This window comes from Sesamum indicum, linkage group LG1 (assembly GCF_026168435.1).
Source record: "Sesamum indicum cultivar Baizhima isolate 11 linkage group LG1, ASM2616843v1, whole genome shotgun sequence".
In the NCBI taxonomy this organism is placed as follows: Eukaryota; Viridiplantae; Streptophyta; class Magnoliopsida; order Lamiales; family Pedaliaceae; genus Sesamum; species Sesamum indicum.
In genome coordinates this window covers 23088907-23109937 of record NC_142657.1, presented here as the reverse complement: position 1 = coordinate 23109937, position 21031 = coordinate 23088907, and the positions used below count along the sequence as shown (strand labels likewise).

The 21031-nt window shown below is 34.0% G+C and overlaps 3 protein-coding genes across 5 annotated transcripts; 2 read left to right on the top strand and 1 right to left on the bottom strand.

Moving 5' to 3' along the window:
* The first annotated feature begins 624 nt into the window (after positions 1-624).
* LOC105173032 (RING/U-box superfamily protein) lies at positions 625-5255 on the top strand. Its single transcript, XM_011094675.3, has 9 exons — positions 625-932; positions 1601-1868; positions 2389-2490; positions 2622-2704; positions 2794-2910; positions 3367-3469; positions 3551-4175; positions 4362-4573; positions 4815-5255. Exons 1-9 carry the CDS (start codon positions 802-804, stop codon positions 4929-4931), a joined length of 1758 nt encoding a protein of 585 aa, XP_011092977.1. The 5' UTR covers positions 625-801; the 3' UTR covers positions 4932-5255.
* A 6283-nt stretch (positions 5256-11538) lies between these two features.
* On the top strand, positions 11539-14433 carry ACS1 (ACC synthase 1). The gene is made up of 4 exons (XM_011094662.3): positions 11539-11888; positions 12016-12147; positions 12228-12388; positions 13132-14433. Exons 1-4 carry the CDS (start codon positions 11718-11720, stop codon positions 14111-14113), a joined length of 1446 nt encoding a protein of 481 aa, XP_011092964.2. The 5' UTR covers positions 11539-11717; the 3' UTR covers positions 14114-14433.
* A 2383-nt stretch (positions 14434-16816) lies between these two features.
* Positions 16817-19388, bottom strand: LOC105173006 (uncharacterized). Of its 3 annotated transcripts, none has more exons than XM_011094652.3 (4): positions 19236-19388; positions 18970-19018; positions 18416-18494; positions 16817-17469 (listed from the first exon to the last, which is right to left on the bottom strand). In XM_011094652.3, the coding sequence occupies exons 2-4, from the start codon at positions 18973-18975 to the stop codon at positions 17003-17005; spliced, it is 552 nt and encodes a 183-aa protein (XP_011092954.1). In that variant the 5' UTR covers positions 18976-19018; positions 19236-19388; the 3' UTR covers positions 16817-17002. The 3 variants fall into 3 exon arrangements, with proteins under 3 accessions (XP_011092954.1, XP_088731266.1, XP_011092947.1); XM_088875140.1 differs by having other exon boundaries at positions 19286-19387; XM_011094645.3 differs by lacking the exon at positions 19236-19388 and having other exon boundaries at positions 18970-19187.
* Positions 19389-21031: the final 1643 nt, after the last annotated feature.

Below are 21031 nucleotides of genomic sequence, written 5' to 3'. Positions count from 1 at the left end.
ATTACAAACAAAGAATCTGCTAGTCTTGAAATTTAAATTTTTTCAAAACTAGTACATCGAGATCGAATTTAAATAATTAAAAAATTAGATTAAAAAACGAGAGCAGTTGACATTGGGCCAAGATCAGCCCAATATTAAACTGGGCTGAAGTTTTTATGTTAAGACTGGTTGAACCTCAGGGTTTGAGCCCATTTTGAAGTGGTTAGGCCTAATTTAAGAATACGTACAGAAATTGAGGGGAAACTTTTTTCTATAAGCATCCTGGTTTCATATTTTGGCATTTCCTGAGATAATATAAGACTCATTTAATGTTTGCTTTTTATGTTTTTTCATTTTATCGGTGCGTTTTTTTATTTTTTAATTTTTTATAAATAATATATATAAAATATAAAAAATACATAATTTGATAATGAGAGTGCTTGAGGTCTTCAAAAAAATACAATATTAAACACACAATAAGATATAATTTGACAATCAACAATGATTTTTATCTCATAAATTCGAATATCAAACCTACATCACTTATTTTAAATTAGTTCAAAACACATCCAAAGGTACACCTATCTGCAACACACTTATTATGTCTTTCTTTTCCTCTCTTTATCATCAAAATACCAAAACACCAAAATAAAACACAAATACAAAATATGGAGTTCATTTCTTCCCGCTTCTTCCGCGCCTATTTCCTCCTCCTAATTTTTCAAAATTTCGCCCTAACCCGCTTCCTCGAATCACTACCATTTCGGGTTTGCTAACCAATAAAACGAAGAAAATGGAATCAATTGTGGGTAAAATGCAGCTATGGCTGGAGCTAACAACAATGGCAATGCCTTCGCAAAAACCATATGCTCAATCTGCTACGAGGATCTTAAACCCTTAATTGAAGACCTTCAGTCCATTTCTGTTTGCGGCCACGTTTTTCACGAGCTCTGGTTAGTTGCATCAACTACTTTGATTTGTTTAGGTCATCGTTTTCTCCTTTGAATTTTGAAATGTTGAAGATAATGATACCGATTTGCTTAGTTGTTTGTATATGCGTGTTTTTTTTCCCTGAATAAATTTCCACGGATTTCTTTCTTGTTTTTAGGAGAACTCTTAACATTCATTTGGCTATTGCTAGGTATATTAGTCATTAAATGAGCAATGGGGGAGTTAACTTGTCGTGTAATTCGTGCATGTATGGTACCTGTAAAATGATATTTGAAATGTTATTCCAAGCAAATGATGCAATATTGTTTATATATATATATATTGGTCCAGACAACTTACGTAGTCTGCTATAAAGGACACTGAAGTCATAGAATTGTGTCTGATAATAGTTCCTTTGAAAAATTATTATATACTTTATATTTCTTCTGTCCTTTCAAATACTATGGATCCAGGAACAGTGTAGTGTACTCATAAGTTTCCCGTGGACATAAGTGATATGGAATGTCTCTATTATTTTGCTGAATCAGAAAGATTATACATTGCTGACTTCTGAATAGAGGGCCTATACTGATAACCAGTGAAGGTGGGCTATTCAGTAAGTTGATTAGCCTGTTTTGAGTTAAGGGTGAATTTAAGTTATTTAATGTGATATATTTATTGAAAACCATAGCCTTCAACAATGGTTTGAGTACTGTCCCAAAACGAAGAAGAGGAATTGTCCCATATGCAAACAATCTTGCACCAATGCAAATGTTGGCCGTCTTTACTTCCAGTCTGTTGGTGATCCAAATGATTCTAATACTTCTCAAAAGCCAAGTGATTATGAAGAAAATCCTGAGGAATTGCGGAAAGAGGTCAATAGGTTGGAGGGGAAAGTTGTGGCTCTTGCTTCAACTTTGGAACAGCAGCAGAAAGAATTTAAAGAAGTTAAAAACCAGGTAAACAATTAAACTTTTCATTGCAATTAGCTTGCCACAGTTACAGAATGCCATCTTTTCATTTGTAATATTTGAAAGTGAAATTGATTTTCAAGAGAGAAATAGACCCTTGTGCCTATACATAGTTGTGTTAGTACTCATTCCACTTAAATTTATTGCTCCCATTTTGTAAATAAGTAATTGACACCAACAAATGACTGTCTGGTAACTTGAATTGCTTTGTTGATGTAAATTGAAGATTTACTTAGTGGCTGTTGATCCTTTTTTAATATTCGTAGCTACGGTAAACAAACTTTGAAGTAAGGATGTAATGATTTCACGAGATCTCTCAATTTTTCTAAATGGATTGAATAACTTAATTCTGGATCTGAAACAACAACATAATTTGACTCCCCATTCTACACCGTCTCACCCCCAAAGAGCAGATGAAAGAAGAAAGAAAAACAATCTTTTGCTAGTATTCAATAATATTAAAGAAGTAAATTTCTCCAAAATTTCATGTGCTAATCCTTTTCTGTAGATTTTCTCATGCAAGGAGCAGCTAAAAATTGAAGTAGCACTGAAGAATGAAGCTCTGACTCAGATTGCAACCAGTCAGCAGTTGCTTCGTGCGAAATCTGAGGTAAGCAGTTTTTGCTATTGTTTAAGGTATAATGTGCCGGTTGGAACATCATGCACTGGAAAATACACTTGAAAACTTTTAGATTATGGATGATGAAAGAATTTTGTTGAGCTCAGTTGATCATGATGCAGGAGCTGGATAAATCAACTTTGGAACTCATGAGAGTGCAAGAGAGAAATATGGCCTTGGCAAAGGAACTGGCAGCATTTAAGCTGTATTAAAAAGCTCCCTTATTCTGTTCAGATGTGCTTTATTTAATAGAGCTTTCGGTTGCTCATTGTTTTTTCTGCCCTTTCGTTACAGTGCTTCTGATTTGGACTTGGAGGAAGATGAGGTTATGAAGCTTGCTTCATTAGGCAATGATGTTGGCAGCAGAGAAACAGTAGATGTTCTGAGAAAGTCATTGGTAATTCGTAACAAGTAAGACTCTACTTATATTGTTTCCAGAGTCGTAATAAAAGCTATATCCAACTAATTTGCTATCTTATTTCTACTCATACAAGGAATGACCAATATCAGTTCATATGAATGGGGGTTGCTGTTTCAACCTTTTCTCTGAACAACCTCTATGATTATTTATATTTGAAAACAGAGCCATTATGTTCATGTGCTAAATGTCTTTATTTCAATAAAAGATTGAAAGCTATGACATGCCATTTTCAGAACTAACTCATGAAACTTCTGAGTGTTAATGTGTTTTCTTCCTGTCTCATTTATATTCCTTTCTTGAAGGTAGTCACTCATTTCATTTAGTTGCAGGTTTATCTGAAATCATTTCTTTCATGTGAACTTATACAAAATAAATGACTTCTTCGATCTTTTTGTGATCCTTTCCTTTCTGTGGTTACCAATTCAGTCCCGTTTCACTGTATGTAGGGGTTACAAGGAACTGATGGCCAAATGCAACATTTTAGGAAGAGGAGAGGCTCGTTGCCTTCGTAAACTTGAGAAGGCTACCGAAAAGATAAAGAAACTCAAGGTACATTTTAAATTGGAGCCCAGAAATCAATAAGTTTGTTTAGTTTCAATTGAGAACTACCTAATACCCAATATTTTACAGTCGAGAATCCAAGAACTGGAGACTGCAGCTGAAATCAAAGACAATGAAACTTTGAGAGTGCTAAAGGACCAGGATGCTCGATTCAAGTCTGATTCACATGAAAATACAATGAAAAGACATGGAAATCGAATTGATTTAGATGAAACAAGTTATAAGTCAGACAGCACATTCATTTCAAAGAAAGTTGAGGTCTGCATGCCTATGACTAGAAAAAGCACAATTGATGATATTTTCCCTGGATGTACTGATGAACAAAATGATCAGGAGAAAGGTTGTTCCTCAATAAATGTGGACAAGAGTGTTGGGTGCTCCACTTCTGTACAAGGATTTTCATGCAAGAATTTCATGCCATGTGTTGATAACAGTGTAATTTTACAGAGATGCCATTTACCACTAGAAGATGTGTCTTTTGATACACAAAACAATGCCGAAATGCCACAATCTGGAAACAGAGACGGAGTATCTTGCTCCCGGGCTATGAAAAAAGGCAGAAAGGCAGATCTAGCTAATAAGCTACCTGCTAATGTGGATGATGAGGTGATATGCTATGGTGAGACTGGCCCAGTTCAAACCTCAGTTCATATAAAAAAAGAGACTACCTCCTCGATTCAATTTTCTCATCCTGGTATGTTTAATAAATTCTATTTTTGAAACACATTCTTTCTATAGTATTCTTCGTTATTATTACTATTATTTTTTAATCAAATTGAATTTTGCTCAAGTTTCTGGGCGTCCTATTTAACAAGAAGGTTTTGTGAAGAGGTACTGCATCTTTAGAAATAAAATTCTTCATATTCTGTGAAATTTCCAGGTGATGGATGCTTTTCTGGTGGATTACTGGGTCCTGATGGAACTAACTGGCACTTGGGTAAATGGTGCAAGAAGGCTAAGAACCAAGTATCAACAACATCATCTACAGGGTTGGACAGATTGAATGCAGGAGCAGGTGACTTAATTGCTGTTGGAGCTGATGGCAGAGGTGGCCGAATCAAAGTTATGAGGCCTCTTGATCAATCATCATTGGTGGGTCTCTGTAGTCATTCCCTACTTTTGTCAATCTGGAACTATAACTCATCATTCCACTACTAACTATTTTATTTGCTTAGAGTGTAGTTACTATTATGGTCTCTATTGACAAATCACCCGTCAACTGGCAAAAAAAACTAAGTAGTTGATCATTATTGGCCTGTAAACTTGTTCTGCACTACCAAAGGAAATACTGTTTGGTGAAGCATGTAAAAGTAATGCGCTTTTCCTTGTCCAGGACGTTAAGGATACCTCACCTTGGGCAAAAAAGTGTAAGCATGCAGCCAAGCCAAAAAAGTTGCAGCCTCAAGGATATTTGCAGATTGAACATTTCTTTCGACGGACAGCTCAATGATCTAATCACCTTGGTGCTTACTTTGGTAAGCCTACAGGTGGAATGAAGGATGAAGATATTCATGTCTTAATCTTTTTATTTTGCAGCAAAGCATCTTTTCACCTGGTTTGTGTATGCCGAAATATCAAAAGACAAGAAAAAAAAAATAAGATTCATACTTAATTCATAATTAAGCCTCACACAAGTTTCGCACGCCTTAATCTGTGCCTATTTTGTGGTTCTTTTTTTGTGTGTGGTGAAGATTAAATTGTTGCTGAAGTTGTCATAATCAATTGCTGCACATTTCATGTAAGCTGGAGCATATATTCATGTTAGTTTGGGCCATGAGTGGATATTATCTTCTGAATGCAAAGCCCGAGATACATGTAGCTTACTTGATTTTACTTGTAGTCATGCAATTTCTCTGCTGTCCATGGTGCACAAATATGAAAGCAAATACCACCAGTTTCCAAGTAGAACTTTTATTTCTCCTTCATCATTTTCATACTGCATGCTGTAGACAGTAGCTGATTCACGCGCATTAGACTTGAAACTCGTGAAAATTGATAATTCATGACACTGGGACCATCAGCAAACAATTCTAAGTGCTGAGTAGATGATGTTGACTGCCTATGAAAATATATGTGGGTTCAGATTGTTTTTTCCTACAGGATGTCCTAAAAGTCTTGTCAGTAGATCTTCTTTTGAAAAATATTATTTGTTTGATAGCATAGTTATTTGATCTCTTGTTTCTGCCGTCTGCCTTCATGGTTTATCTTATCTGCCACTGCTGTCAAAAGTTGTCTCCATTGTCTTCTTCCCACATCCTCTCCAGTCTCCACCTACCAACTTCCCCACTCGGCCACACGTGTGCGTAACATAGTAAAAGGATTCGAGAAGAAACTAAAATAAAGAAAATGTTGCTGATGCTTAGGTTGCAAGTTAGTTGTATTGATGCAATAGTTGCAGTTGCTATTTTCCAAGTTGGCCTTTGCAGTGATTATTATGTAATCTTGTCTATCTTTACATTTGATCTTGTGGATTAAGAACTTGGAATTGAAATCTGCCACCAACTAGTTTTTGCAGACTCTGCTACATCTCTAGCTATGAGCCCGTGGGTTAGTATGGTAAGGAAAATGTTAAACTAACAAAGTAAATACACTTACCCCTTGATTTACCTTCTCTATGGGCCGACCACTACAATAACACCTAAATTCAGCATTTTTCTTCGATGGATATCTTTTTCTGCAGTAACTTTTTGTCCTGGTAAAAGGGAGTAGGTAAATGTGCCACCAATGTCTACTTCATATTAAACCAGAATCACATTAAAATAATAATAATAATAATTACAAACTGCAATGTTAATATCTCAGGTGATGGCTTATTTAATTGAGTTCAAGTGTTTTGATGGTTTGTACATGTGAATTGAAATATAAGAAGTAATGTAATATCAATACTAAAGTGAGATCATTCTTTTGATGTCTTACTTAATTCTGGTATGTAATTAATTTTTAAAAAATTAATTATTTTTTAACTTTTTCATTTATCATGGTTTTTCATAACTATCTTTTGGTGGTTATCTTCTTTCATGCATTTTTTTTTTAGTACTAGTTAGAATAAAGGGTGGTAATGGTTTTTATGTGAATTAAATAACGAATAATGGATGAGAAAAGATAATTTTTATTCTCAACTAAGTGTTTGACTATTTATTAAAAAAAATGCCATTTGTGGTGAATTTTCAATCTATGTATAATGATGAAATGGGAATGTGTAGTGAAGTCTGTATGTCAACAAGTAGCGTAAGAGCAACAAAATTCTTGGATCAAAATTCAAACTCTTGTTTAGTAGCATTAGAACATACTCCACGCATGCATACAATTCTGTGTTAGGAATTTGACTACATATAAGGCTTATGTTAATTTATGCTGTGGTGATTAATCATTCATTCAGAATAGAATTCTATGATTTTGGATAAATTGTTGAGGTTGTATGTGTAGGGCAAGAAATCTGTTAATGTTGGCCAGAATATTGGAAATCAACCAGACATGCGGGTCCAAGTTGATCCTATCAAGGTTGACCCTCTAAAGCTCAACCAACACTTATGATGTTGACCATTTTGACTTCCTATTTCCCTCACTTTTGCCCTAATATTGAGTAAATTTTAACTATTTTTATGATAATTTTTATTTATTTTTATAGTTGGGGTACGTTTAGAGTCTGGTTTTTTTAAGTATTATATATTGCTTAAATGGTGGTGTTACTTGAAATTTGAATTCCAAGTAGCATGGGAGCAAAATTTGTTTAACTTTTCTTTCTTTCCTAATAAAGGAATGAACAGCATTACATGTGATTTCCATTTGGATTGTTGTGGGAGAACAATTAGCTAAAAGAAGCAAATAAGATAAAAGCTAATGCATAATTTTAGCACATGCTTTGAACTAAGAATTGTGTAATATAGGCAATACATATGGTAAAATAAAATATTAGGTGTTGAGTAGTCTGATTATGGGTAATTTGTTTAGAGGACATAGACCAGGCTTAGAAACTACAACACTTTGTGTGAATGATTAATTTTGAAATTGAAAATGAATGGGTGAGGTGGGTGGCTTTCACATTTGTATTGTATTGGATGAATTTATAGTGAGATGAGGGATTTGCAGTTTTGCTTCTTCTACTGATAATCTAATATTTTTGTCAAAATTGTAATGCTCTTATGCTTTTGATTGGAGGGGAGGGCGGATTAATCATTAATCATTCCTCTTATGCTTAATTCCTTGTACACATCCATCCTCTCTGTTTTGGGGTAATTGACGTCTTCAAGAATCCTTTATTTGACTTCATCATATGCTTACTTGGATACTTACATCAATAATTGCATTTATTAGCTTAACTCGGTGTTGAAATTGAATTAAATTAGAGATTATAGATTTGGTAATATTGAGGAGGGATGGGGTTCACCTCACTTTACTACATTTCATAATCATCATGTCATATATTAATCCCCAATTCAACTACTTCACCCCAAACAATTCTTCAATCCTTTTAATGACTAACTAAATTAGTGACTCTCATCCAATATTAGCAATGATAAATTAGCTTAGTCGTTAAGGTTGAGATCCCATAAATAAATTGAAGGCTATAAATACCTTCGCCCAAAAATATGGATCTTTATCTCATTTAATGTAGTTTATTGTAATTTGTGTTTGTTGAGTTTTATATTAATTTATTTTATTGTGAATTTATTGATCGACTTGATATATTTTTCAATTTATTAATACTTATATAATATAAAATTTGGCGCAACCATCAACAATATATATCAACGTTTTTATTGTTTTCCAAAACCCCACTCCATTCGAGAAGAGAAACCACTTATGCTACATTTGAACGAAATGACTTGAATTTGAATAAATAATTTTCTTTTAAAAGATATTTGAAATTCATGACATTAATATAGAGTGTAATTCAAAATGGAAATGGAATATTTTAGAATTTAGCCAAATAAATTCAATATATTTATACATATTTCTCTAGTTGTACGATTTAGCATGTACCCTTAATCTACAACATGATTCACGATATGCATGTAGTGGGTTGTACGCATAAAAAATGAACAGTGGCACATCGTGGTCCCAACAGACAAGGTGGTACTTTTATCAGTCAAGAACGCTTTTTTTTTCACATGTGGTAAGGATCTTAATATACATGTGTCAGATGATTCAACAGCTCATCAGTCAAGTCTTGTACGTGAATCTTGTCCTCCTCGGCAATTTTTATGAATTTGAAGGACAATTTTATCCATTTATTTGTGAAGGGGCTACTACCCCGTCAATTAGAGCAGGCAAGAATTCCCGGGGTGGCTTCTCGAGTAGTAACATGGGACGGCTAATGGGAAAAGGCGCATATGAATCTCTCGGAAGAAATGAAACGTGGAGCCTTAAATGAATGGTGGTCGGTGCACAGCGACGAGAGCCGAATCAATTGGACACTCTCACCTTAACCCCCCACCCCCTCCATCTTCCCATATCATTAATTATACTTTTTTTTAAAAAAAAAAAAAAAACAAGCCTCGCCTATAAATATTATTATTTTCATAGTATATGAATTATTATATTATTTATCTAAATTCATAATTAATATAATATTAATTTAAATCAACAAATATATCTAAATAATACAAAGAAAAACAACCAATTACTGTAAAAATAAACAATAAATAGGAATGGTTATAGGTGAGTTTATGCCAAATGTCACCCTCCCCAAAACGCGTCCACTTCTTACCTCATCAACATTCATTGTATCTATAACCTACATCTTACAATTCCCTAAACCAATCTCTCTAATTTGAAAATTAATTAGGTCTAAGAATCACTATATTTTTATATCTAAAAATGCAACTTGTTCTCGTCTAATATTATAAATGAGTAAATTATTTTTTTTATAAATTTTTATTAGTAATTCATCCCTCATATATTTTTAAAATGAAACAATAAATAATTTACCTTTCTAGACATGAAGGTAAATTGCTTCATTTTAATTAACACATGAGGGTAAATTATTTGTTTTTTTTTTATATAAGAAAGTAATCTGCTCATTTGTAATATCACATAAACATCATTTTTCTTTGATACAAATTTATTGATTTGATTGTCGGAAAGTAAATCTGGTGAGTATAGTTGGGGCAGAAATTGAGATTAGTAGAATTAATTATGTTGGTAAAAGAAGGGGGGGGGGGGGATTATTTTTGGGATGAAAGTGTTTCCGACATTTATATTTAAATTATGGAATTGAAAGCATCATGTCTCTCAACTATTTATGCCACGTCGGCCGAAAAGTTCTAAACTCTGACTTTGAGCTCATAAAAACTTCTAATATTCAAATTTCATCATTCTAAATTTAATGTCAACCTGTAAATCATTTGCTATTAATGTACTCATAGAAAATAATACTAATAATACTTTGAATTACTCATTTTTCAAAAATATCAGCTCCCATGCCTAAATATTTCTCCTTCTTTTTTTGGAATATTTAAGAATAAAATTTAATTTCCTAAAGAAAGAAACTTTTTATTCCAAACTCTGTCCGATCCACAGAAGATTTTCTAGAAACATGGAAAGACATACCCATGCATAATATGTTCATAATGTTTGGATTTCGTTTTTTGAATGTTTTATTGTATTTTGTGGAGATAGAGAGAGAAAAGCAAAGATAAATAAGTGTGTGTTAGAGATAGTATGTATGTTTGGATTTGTTTTTGGAGACAATTTAAAATAAGTATTATATGTTTAATGTTGTGTTTTAGGAGACAAAAATTACTATTCATTGTCAAATCATGTCTTTTTTATATATATTTATGTATATGTGTGAGTGTATAAAAATACCTAAATAAGGTGTTTTTGAATGATAGTAAATATTGAGTATATTTTAACTTGTCTCGAAAATAGTTTGAAAATGAAAACAAACATAGTGAACTGTTTTTCCAGACAAGCAGTTCGAATTGTTTATTATATATGATATTGTAGTACATACTGTGAAAGCATGTAACAGGAAGTCGAGGTAAAAGTGAAATTCCTTATGTTTAAGATAATTATTACCCTATTCTAATACTATCGATGATAATAATTTGTCTCTCAATATACAACGACTTATAATCTCAAAAGAGTAGCACTGCAGACTTTGAAAACGCTACAAATCAAAAACTATTTTGAACTCTCAAAATGATACTCTATTTTCGGAAATGCTTTTATTGCTTAAAAGTGCTATTGAATGATCTGATGAAAATAAACACATCACTTCAACTAACACATATTCGGTTGATTAGGTGCTATTAAATGATGATTGAGTATCATCAGTCATCATCCACATGTTACAAACGTGTCATATTTATCAAACATCGTAACCGAATACTTGTTATGATTTGATCCGACCCATACAAACTTATAAACTAAATGTATTCTTAAATTGATCATTCACCATTTTCGGACCGTAAGTACACACATATTGAGCGTAGAAAATTTGCCAACAAACAGTCACATAAACCCATAATAAAAGTGAGTGTAATATAATATATCACACAAATCTTTCAAAAAAGGGGGTGTGGAATGGCACGCTTAACATCGATCCCATGTTGTTGGGAACAAGTATGGTTGAATAAAAGTGGGATGGAAGGAACTTAGATTATGATAAAGGAGTCGTGCAAGAATGGGGGAATGGAGTTGATCTTGTGAATAACATGGCTAAGGAACAAACATAGCAACCAACCCTACCACTCCATGCATAGTACGTATGTAGATGCAAAATACTAAGACCAAAAATGGAAATGAAATTCGGAGGGAGACACGATTTCATGTCATGAGATACTATATACTACTTAGTATACATATGTAATAGTACGTGGCGATATGGTCGTAGTATTATTACACGCTTTAATCATGAGGTCCAACTTTTGAAAACGCAAGCAATTACGAAGGATTTTGACCAACCCAGCAGCAGCAAGTACGAATTAGCCATTACCCCTTACCCCTTACCCACCCAAGTTAGACACACCACAATCCTTCTTGTATATATTGGCACTATATTTTCCAAGGTTTTGAACGTTGAAACCGACTTTTCCTTAAATGTCTCTCTCTCTAACACTCTTTGCTCACACTCATGCATCTCTCTCTATATATACCCCTCTCACACCACCTAATTCTTTCCAATAGAAACAACTCAAGTACTACTACGTACTACATCATCTTACTTGGATCTTCACACACCACACAGCTGTTGTTGTCGAGCTTATAATCTTCTTAATTTGCAGTCGGAATGGAGTTGATGAATAGTGGAAAGAGGCAACTTCTGTCGAAAATAGCTAGCAGTGATGAGCATGGTGAGAACTCTCCTTACTTTGATGGATGGAAAGCATACGATAATGATCCTTTCCACCCCACCCAAAACCCTCATGGAGTTATACAAATGGGCCTTGCTGAGAATCAGGTGATCATCCATCCATCATCCCAACTTCTTGTTTGTTAATTCTTCCATTAATGGGAACAATTACTAATTAATAAATATTTATTCTTTTAATTCTTACAATTAATATTCGTCGTCCCGTTTGCTGCAGCTTCCGGTCGACTTGATCGAAGAATGGATCAAGAAGAACCCTAGTGCTTCAATCTGCACTACTGAAGGACTTCATGCATTCAAGAGTACTGCATTGTATCAAGATTATCACGGCTTGCCAGAATTCAGACATGTACATACATTATAAGTTAGATTTATAATACATATATATATATATATGTTTCATTTTCTTACGCGGTTTCTTATATTCAGGCTGTGGCCAAGTTAATGGCAAAGTCAAGAGGTGGGAGGGTTAGCTTCGATCCGGACCGCATAGTAATGGCTGGTGGAGCCACGGGAGCTAATGAGATGTTAATGTTCTGTCTGGCTGATCCTGGTGACGGCTTCTTGATCCCATCACCTTACTATGCAGCGTAAGTACTAAAATCATCGATCCCTTCATATTACTTTACAAGTCAGTTACAATAACAATTTGATGCATAATATTCCTTTTGCCAAACAATATATACGTATATAATTCATTAGATTTTAGAACAAGTGTATACACGTACATATCCATTTGGACATATAGATTTAATTACGTGCTGATTCAATGCACCATGTGAGAAGCAAGAAACATGTATTTCTATAAGATATGTTGGTCTCGCGATCATAAATTAAATTGTAAGATTTTGGGTTTATTGATGTCGTGGAATGCTGTCGTTGAAATTTCAAGTGGTCGTTTTGTGTTAAAATAAGTCTTCTTATAGAATGTTTTGAGTTGACAATCCATCACACGTGAAGGGTCAATTTTCAGAAACTTTTCCAGCCAAAAGGTACCAGTTTTTCTGCACGTGGTACATTAGCTATACTCCTACCCACCTACGTACACAACCTTAATTTCAAAGCCTCCCTCACAGCTGTCCAGCCCCACCAGATATTCTCTAGGACATTAAGGGATATATTGACTTTAGAGTTGGAAAAAAGTCAGCTTTTTGCCACATGGCTGTAGCAGATCTCTACTTTCCACTTATAAATTTTATACTTAATTTATTAGTACAATTTCTCAACTACAATTAGGTTTTATAATTCTTCATGTATTATATACGTAGCCATAACTACTCATATATCTCGGTCTAGTCTAATACTTATAGTTTTGGATTTGGAATTTTCACAGATTTGATAGGGACTTGGGATGGAGACCTCGGGTGCGATTATTGCCTGTCACGTGCCATAGCTCTAACAATTTCCAAATTACGTTGGAAGCTCTAGAAGCAGCATATCAAAGTGCCCGAAAGGCCAATATCAATGTCAAAGGTTTAATCCTCGCAAACCCTTCAAACCCATTAGGGACCACGTTGGATACCTCCACTTTGAGAACCCTAGTCACCTTCATAAATCACAAACAAATCCACCTTGTCTGTGATGAGATATATGCAGCCACCGTCTTCCGTGGTCCGAGTTTCCTAAGTGTTTCCGAGATTATTCAAGAGATGGAATGCAATCGCGACCTAATACACATTGTCTGTAGTTTGTCCAAGGACATGGGGCTTCCGGGCTTTAGGGTTGGCATAGTGTACTCATACAACGACACGGTGGTGAACCTAGGTCGAAAAATGTCCAGCTTTGGCTTAGTGTCTTCCCAAACGCAACATTTGTTAGCCTCAATGCTCTCTGATGAAGAATTCGTGGAACGATTCTTGTCAGAGAGTGCAAGAAGGCTCGCGAGCAGGCACGACTCGTTCACAAAAGGGCTGGACCAAGTGGGAATAAAATGTTTGAAAAGCAATGCTGGGCTATTTTGTTGGATGGACTTAAGGCACCTATTGAAAGAGCCCACATTTGAAGGCGAAATGGGCTTGTGGAAGGTCATAATAAGTGATGTGAAGCTCAACGTTTCACCGGGGTCGTCGTTCCACTGCCACGAGCCAGGGTGGTTTAGGGTTTGCTTTGCGAATATGGATGATGAGACCGTGGAAGTTGCACTGAGGAGAATCCGAGTGTTTGTGGGGAAATACAAAGAAGTGGAGGTTCAAGTGAAGAAGTCATGGCAAAGAAACCTAAGGTTGAGCTTTCCTACACTAATGTACGACGAAAACATGGCTTCATCGCCTCGTATGATGTCTCCTCAATCGCCTCTTGTTCGTGCTCGTACCTAATAAATTTCTTACAAGAATAGATACATTTTTCTAGTTAGAAGAATAATTTCTTACGAGAGTAATGTATGGATAGTGTATCATTTCATGGCAAAGAATCAATGGTTCATGTACTCTATGTAGTAGTCATAATGGGCTCAAACCCAATCAAAACTCGACATGAAAGAGGATCTAATTAGTATACTAGGCTGAATGATGGTTGGGCCTTAAATGAAATAGTTTATTGGGCCTTGGCCACCAACATTTCAGTTTAAGCCCTCTACCCTATGTCAGTATTACCAATTTATGCTCCAAAAATTATTGTAAGAATTCATCTTTTCCAATTTTTATAAATTTAATTTCCTTGCTATAAATATGGGTAAGAAAATAAACACGTTAATATATATGCTTAATAAAGAAAATTGGGTCTCAATTAGTTGGATTAATTGAGAATTTGAATACAAACTTACCATTGACTATGGTAACAATTAAAATATTAATTATATTTTATTTGATTATAATTTATAATTATTATCAAATTAAATAAAAACCCACATATAGGTATCATTTGAATCCATAAACCTGATATTAATGTTACTCTATATTTCATTAAATAGTGATTTCAATATCAATTTCAACTATATTATTATTTATTTTTACTAATGAGGAAATTAGGTAGGTAAAGTAATGGGTTTTGGGCTTAGGGCAGCCTTTCTTTTCTCAATAGTCTACTTTTGGGTATTGTCATTACCGTTGACAAAATGTGGGGTTTGGATTAATAATACTGAATTAATTAAATAATCTATCCACTTAAATATTATTAGACCAAAAAACAAAAAAAAAAAACAGAAAAAATATTAAATAGTAAAAGACTTTCTTCGCATCAATGAATGTGTGGATGACTTCACAATCTGCCACTTCGTGCTCTAAAGAGCCCATCATTCTGTTCTCACTTTCACCCTTAATTTTATAATTAACAAATACATAAATAAACATTTATTTTAATATTAACAATATTATTAAAAAGAATAATTACATCTACACTTATAATTTATAATATATTTATACAAATAACTTATAACTTTTAAAAAATTACGTAAATAATATTTAGCTTTTGAAAAATTATATATATACCTATAAAAAATGTCCACATTATTACATAAATTATTCTTAAGTTTTGGCTGTCAAGAGTGAATTCTGTAATTATGCAAAAAATATGAATAATTTATGTGAATAAATTATAATTAATTTTAATAAAACGTAGAATAATAAGTTTACAGTCGAATTAAATTAATTATATAATAAATAGAATTAATTTAAATATGATCAAACTAATTAAAATTTATAAATATTATTATTTTAATTTTAATATTTTGGGAGAAAGAACAAGTTGAGTTTAGGGGTGTGTTAATTAGGTGGTTGGTTGTAATGTAATGAGGGTGAGATGAAGATGGGAAGTCATGTCAAGGTGACATGGCGCACACTAGATCTACACCACCACCCTTCAACTTCTTGTCCCTCTCAATTGGAATTTGGGAGCTACTAATGCTAACTCAATCTTGGGTCATTTTCTCTTTTATTCACATCAACTGCTATTATCAACTCTCCCCCCTAAATTTTCACCATATCTTATATTATTATACCAAATGTTTGACCATTAAAATTTCAAGAATCGAAGGTATTTTTTTTACTCATTTTTAATTAACTTAAATTTTGGAAAATGAATTTTCAGTGAATTATTTTTTTAAAAAAATAATATTGATTTTCAAATGGAGCACCGAAAATTGGGTAAAATGCATATGGAAACAGAGGTCTCTTTTTCCTCTTCACGTGGCCTACAAAACCGACCATGTCGTACCATATTGCGAGATTCGTCATTCTTGAGGGCTGCCCACATCTTGCATAATTGATGTAAGCTCACGCTACTTTTAAAACTATGCTATATATATATATATATATTTATAGGACTTAAATTTATAATTTTCTAAATGTGATGTCTCAAATCTTACTACTCAAACAATAGTTCATTTGGGAGGAGGGATGAAGAATTAACTGGCAAAGGTTATTTTCAACAGTCAGTTAACAGTAAACAATATGGTGATAGCTAACTGTCCAGATTTTTTTGCAATTTTAAATTTTTTTTTTTAACAAAATCGATTGATTACATCATTCAACATATGACTACATGAATGGATTCTGAAAATGGTTTTGAAAACTCCAGACTTTCAAACAAAGGAAAAAGGCTGTGCTGTAGTTGAGTCAAATCCTACAAGGATAGACAGGAAAAAAGACCAGGTTTTCCAACAAAGGCGCCATCGCTGCTGCGTGATACGACCTTTAGGCGTTGAATGGCCTCCAAACACAAACAATTCCAACAATTTCTATTAATTTGCTGCACAAACAATAATTTGGGACACCAAAAATATTGGCAATGCTGCGATAATTATTGCGAATATTTCTAACACAACTCAATGACTACAAACAAATGAAGGTTCCATGTGTAATAGCACAGCAAATTTGTCCTAACATTCATCAAACCTCACCACCCTCCGTTTAGTTGCACCTTAATTTTTTTGTCTTCACAAGGAAAGAAACAAGGAATATTACGTATGTACATGTACCAGTCATAATCCGCGGCTTTCCAGCAAAGCTTCTTCAACTATGGAGCTGGCCTCTCTAAGACATTATGGGCATCATCAACAAACTGATAGTTACTAAACAACAAGATTGATGACGAGCAAAACTTTTATTAAATTATGTACACATCCACAAAATCTTGAATATACTAATAACACATTACTTTGTAAAACCAAAGTTTGATCGGTCTACCGAGTTTTTTAGCCTTGGATTTGCATAAATTCTACAAAACCAAGAACAAGGGGGAAAAAGGACCATAGATCCCATATCATTGTTTCAGCTGATAACGCATGCATTCGGGTTTTCTTCCACGCTGTGGTGCACATAGTAGTATGTGTTCATCGGAGGATAGTACGGCCTGTACGGCAGCGCTGTGCCAGGAAATGCTGTGCCAAGCACCAGTTCCGGCTCGGGTTTTTTCTCCTCCTCCTTCTTGGGTTCTTCTTTCTTCGGTTCTTCCTTGGCTCCCTCCTCCTTCTTTGGCTCTTCTTTCTTTGGTTCTTCCTTGGCGGCCTCCTCCTTCTTCGGCTCCTCTTTCTTGTCCTCCTCCTTCTTCGCCTCCTCTTTCTTAGGCTCTTCCTTCTTCGGCTCCTCTTTTTTCTCCGGTTCTTTGGCTGGGCCGACGGAGATGATGTCTGCCGGCCAATTCTTTTTGCGCAATTTGCTCACCACAGTCACAGGGTCAACTGTTCCAATCACCGTTAGTTTCTTTCCTTTCAAGTCGATGGAGATTTCGTCAATCCCTACAACAAAAAGGTCATGAAAAGAGAAAGCTTTAACATGACATGACAACAACATTACTTCAAATGTAATTAAAGAAAGCAACAACGCTTCAAGAGTAGTTGAGGAACTTCAAGCACCATTATAAGGAAAAGCCAATGTAAAGAAAGGTCAAAGAGATGATAAGATTGCTGAACTAACTAAGATGCAAAATTATGGTTTTGGCAGAGCAATGATTCTTCAACTCAACTCAACTTAGGAAATATTCTTGTCCAAACGAGATTTAGCCGAATCAAAACCAATCACATAGCAAGTATGATGTGCTTACCATGTAACCAAACCCGGTCCGGGTTAGAATTTCCCCTCAACTTAACCCTCTTTTTCTTTTTTCTGGCTAAATAGATCTATCAGCAGGCAGGTAAAGTTAAAGGGTGCTGCTTCTACATCACTGTCTCAGACCATCCTAGTATTTCAATAAACGCCAATAAACTATGGCATTCAAAGCACTTGTCTCCAGAAATAACCCTTTCATCCTCTTGACTAATTGACGCAAACTTAATCTCCTTTTCTTACTTCAAAATGTATTCAGTTCTTGCATCACCCTAATACAATAATACATGCCATAATGTATATATATTTACATTTTCATTCGAGTTTCTCATGTATAAGCCCATTACCACAAGGCAAAACACTGTATAGGATATAACTTGGAAAAGTAGGAAATCAGATAAATGTGTACAATAGTTAATAGTCAATGCACTAAAACTTAGAAGAAATAATGAAAGTTTACAGCAAGGAATCTCAAGATGAGTGAGTGATAACCAGGAAGGCATATAGGCTCAGACTAATGTAAAAACAGAGGAAAAGACCACCAATAATCAATACTATTCTCTAAGGAAAAAGATGAACTGAAAGTTGTCTGCCTGCAAGAGATCTGATGAAGAAAAATTAAGAGTGGTCTCCTCATACCTGAAAGGGCAGACACAGTCTTCAAAGCCCTCCTCTGCTTCTCTTTGTCACCTTCCAAATCCAACTTCAGCACAAACTTCTGCAGAAAGCAGCCACCAGTGAAGGAAAGATCAAATTGCATGAACGGTTAAACAAAGAGATAATCAGAATCAGACCAAATAAGAATTTAGTCACCAAGAATATTCAGAAAACTAAAGGAAAAAAGTTACAAGATTCCAACAGCCACCTAAGATGGCCGAAAAGCAGAGCTGATTAATTCACGATGACCCACAAAAGACTTTGTCAAAGGAATCAATCAACAGAAGAAATGAAATCCCAGGATGATCTTGGCCTCAAAAGAACAATCTTTTTCCAAAAAAAAAAATCAATTCTTTTCAATTCTACAAGGCAAATACTCATGAAACATGAAATAAACCCCAAAACGGAAATCCCATGGAGAAATCAGAACAAAAAGAGAAGTTGCATGTACAGAAAGGGCAAAATCAAACTCAACCACCATCATGAAAAAAAGAAGCAAAGAAAATGAAAAGAGAATCGAGAATCGAGAATCAAACCTTCATTTTCTACTTGGTTTGTGGGTTGTTGAAGGTATTTGAACTCTGCCTGAGAAATGTAGCTTACGATCAGATAACTAAAAGGAAAAGCAGAGAAAACACTACTATTATTCTACACTTAAAAAGATAAGTGAAATAGACAGAGACAAGAAAGATAGAAGAGATTGAAAAGAGAGTGGGGGAGAAAAGACGGAAGCTGAGAATTATGGGCTATTTGAAAAACAAGACAAGATTATTATACAAATATTAAAAATAATTCTCATTACCAAACAAAGAATTGCAGAATATATGAAAGAGAAAGATGAGTGCTGCCCACCTCCCTTCCCCCTCTCTCTCTCTCTCTACACGTATATGTATGTATGTATGTATATGGAGAGACTGGTGAATGAGAATCAGTGCACGTTTCTCTTCAGTGAATATGACATCAGTGAACAACTATTCAGGGCAGCCAGGAGCTTATATAAAAGCGGGTTTTTTTTTTTTTATCTTTTTTCCTTGAGTGTGAAAATGATTTATAACTTACAACTTACAGCTTACTGCTTCTGGCTGCTGCCACGCCCACCGCCAATTTTTTTCAAGCTAAAATGGTCAACGTGTTGAGCTATAATGAGTGACGAGTCAGAGAACGGCATGCATTAATCCTCCAATTTGGCCTCCCTATTCTTAGTTTCCTACTTTTCATGCCTTTTTAATTTATTACACTTTAAACTACTCATTACAGATTCTTTTTTTTTAATTACGGATAAGGTGATTTATTTGCTCCCTTCATAATTATTTTAAAATATAAAATATAGCAAAAAACATTAGTTAAATTTAGGAATAATTATTTTTTCTTATCTAAAATCTGAATCATTTGTATAAATAAATTATAATTTAGGAGTGTAAATGTAAACTCCTATAATTTAAGTTATATCAAGAAATCGTGTTGTGTCGATAATTTCTCCTTTCCTAACAATCACATTACTTCTTATTATACGATTAGGTTTAAATTAATCAATGCTAAACAAATTGAAAAGAGAAAAAAAGGAATAAGGCATGGTGGATTTGTCACTGATATTCATACACCATTCAAGTGAAAAATTAAAATAAATAAGAATATCCATAGAGTGCCTAAAGTAGGCATAAATCACTGGTTGCAATATTTGACTATTAATTAAAAAAAAATTAATGAATGCTGAATTAATGTATCTAATCCAGCCATACCACTTTCTAAACCATACTCGAAATAAATACACAACTTCTCCCCACCCCTTATAATAAAATCAAAATAATATTGTAGATCATATATAAATTAATAATCATTTGATGACATCCAAACAGTATTAATATATTTAATTAATTATGTCATATAGCATAGAACAATAATATTTATGGTGGGACTACCACCTCACAAGCTTATCATAGAGAATTGTGTTTGCGCTATATATACTTTGTCAAAATCGTCGTAGAATACAATTAATAAAATAGAAATAGATTGGAGCATGAGGCAATTTAGTTAAAAAAAAGTGAATGGATGATGGGATAATCATATCCACAATAATGGAGTAGAGAGACGTATCCATTCCGTATTAAGGAAATTGAAATGATTGTGGGAGTGAAGGGTGAGTTTATGTGAAAGCTAAGAAGACAAGGAGAGTGAAATAGGCCTATGCATCTGCTCAATAATGTAACTGCTTCAAAAATAAAAACAAGACAAATACTACTATTACATTTGAGTCGTGTTTGCTTGTATTAATAATGCATTCATTCTCCATTGTTCAAATTAATAATTTATGTATCTTGATTCCATAAAGTTACTTTTTAGTTAATCTCATCTATCTCCATCCACCATTACAATATAAATATATATTTTTTTAATATATGTATATACATTCTTAAATTTTAAAAAATAGAGAAATAGTAGTGTATGTCTTAAATAATAATGTTTTGAAAATTGAAAATAATAATAATAATAATAATAATAATGTTGAAGATTGATGCTCACAATGCACATATTATACAAGTTTTGTAGCGACATAAAAAGAGATGGATCCGGATCCGGATCCGAATCAGAAGAAACCCG

What these genes read in the sequence shown, in the direction of transcription:
- LOC105173006 (XM_011094652.3), bottom strand. An exon ending in GACTGTGTCTGCCCTTTCAG is followed by an intron (nt 17,470 to 18,415) that starts GTATGAGGAGAC and finishes TTTTTGTTGTAG; the next exon opens with GGATTGACGAAATCTCCATC.
- LOC105173032 (XM_011094675.3), top strand. Translation starts at nt 802, where the DNA reads ATGGCTGGAGCTAACAACAATGGCAATGCCTTCGCAAAAACCATATGC. An exon ending in TCATTGGTAATTCGTAACAA is followed by an intron (nt 2,911 to 3,366) that starts GTAAGACTCTAC and finishes CACTGTATGTAG; the next exon opens with GGGTTACAAGGAACTGATGG. An exon ending in AAAAGATAAAGAAACTCAAG is followed by an intron (nt 3,470 to 3,550) that starts GTACATTTTAAA and finishes AATATTTTACAG; the next exon opens with TCGAGAATCCAAGAACTGGA.
- ACS1 (XM_011094662.3), top strand. Translation starts at nt 11,718, where the DNA reads ATGGAGTTGATGAATAGTGGAAAGAGGCAACTTCTGTCGAAAATAGCT. An exon ending in TGGGCCTTGCTGAGAATCAG is followed by an intron (nt 11,889 to 12,015) that starts GTGATCATCCAT and finishes CGTTTGCTGCAG; the next exon opens with CTTCCGGTCGACTTGATCGA. An exon ending in CCATCACCTTACTATGCAGC is followed by an intron (nt 12,389 to 13,131) that starts GTAAGTACTAAA and finishes GAATTTTCACAG; the next exon opens with ATTTGATAGGGACTTGGGAT.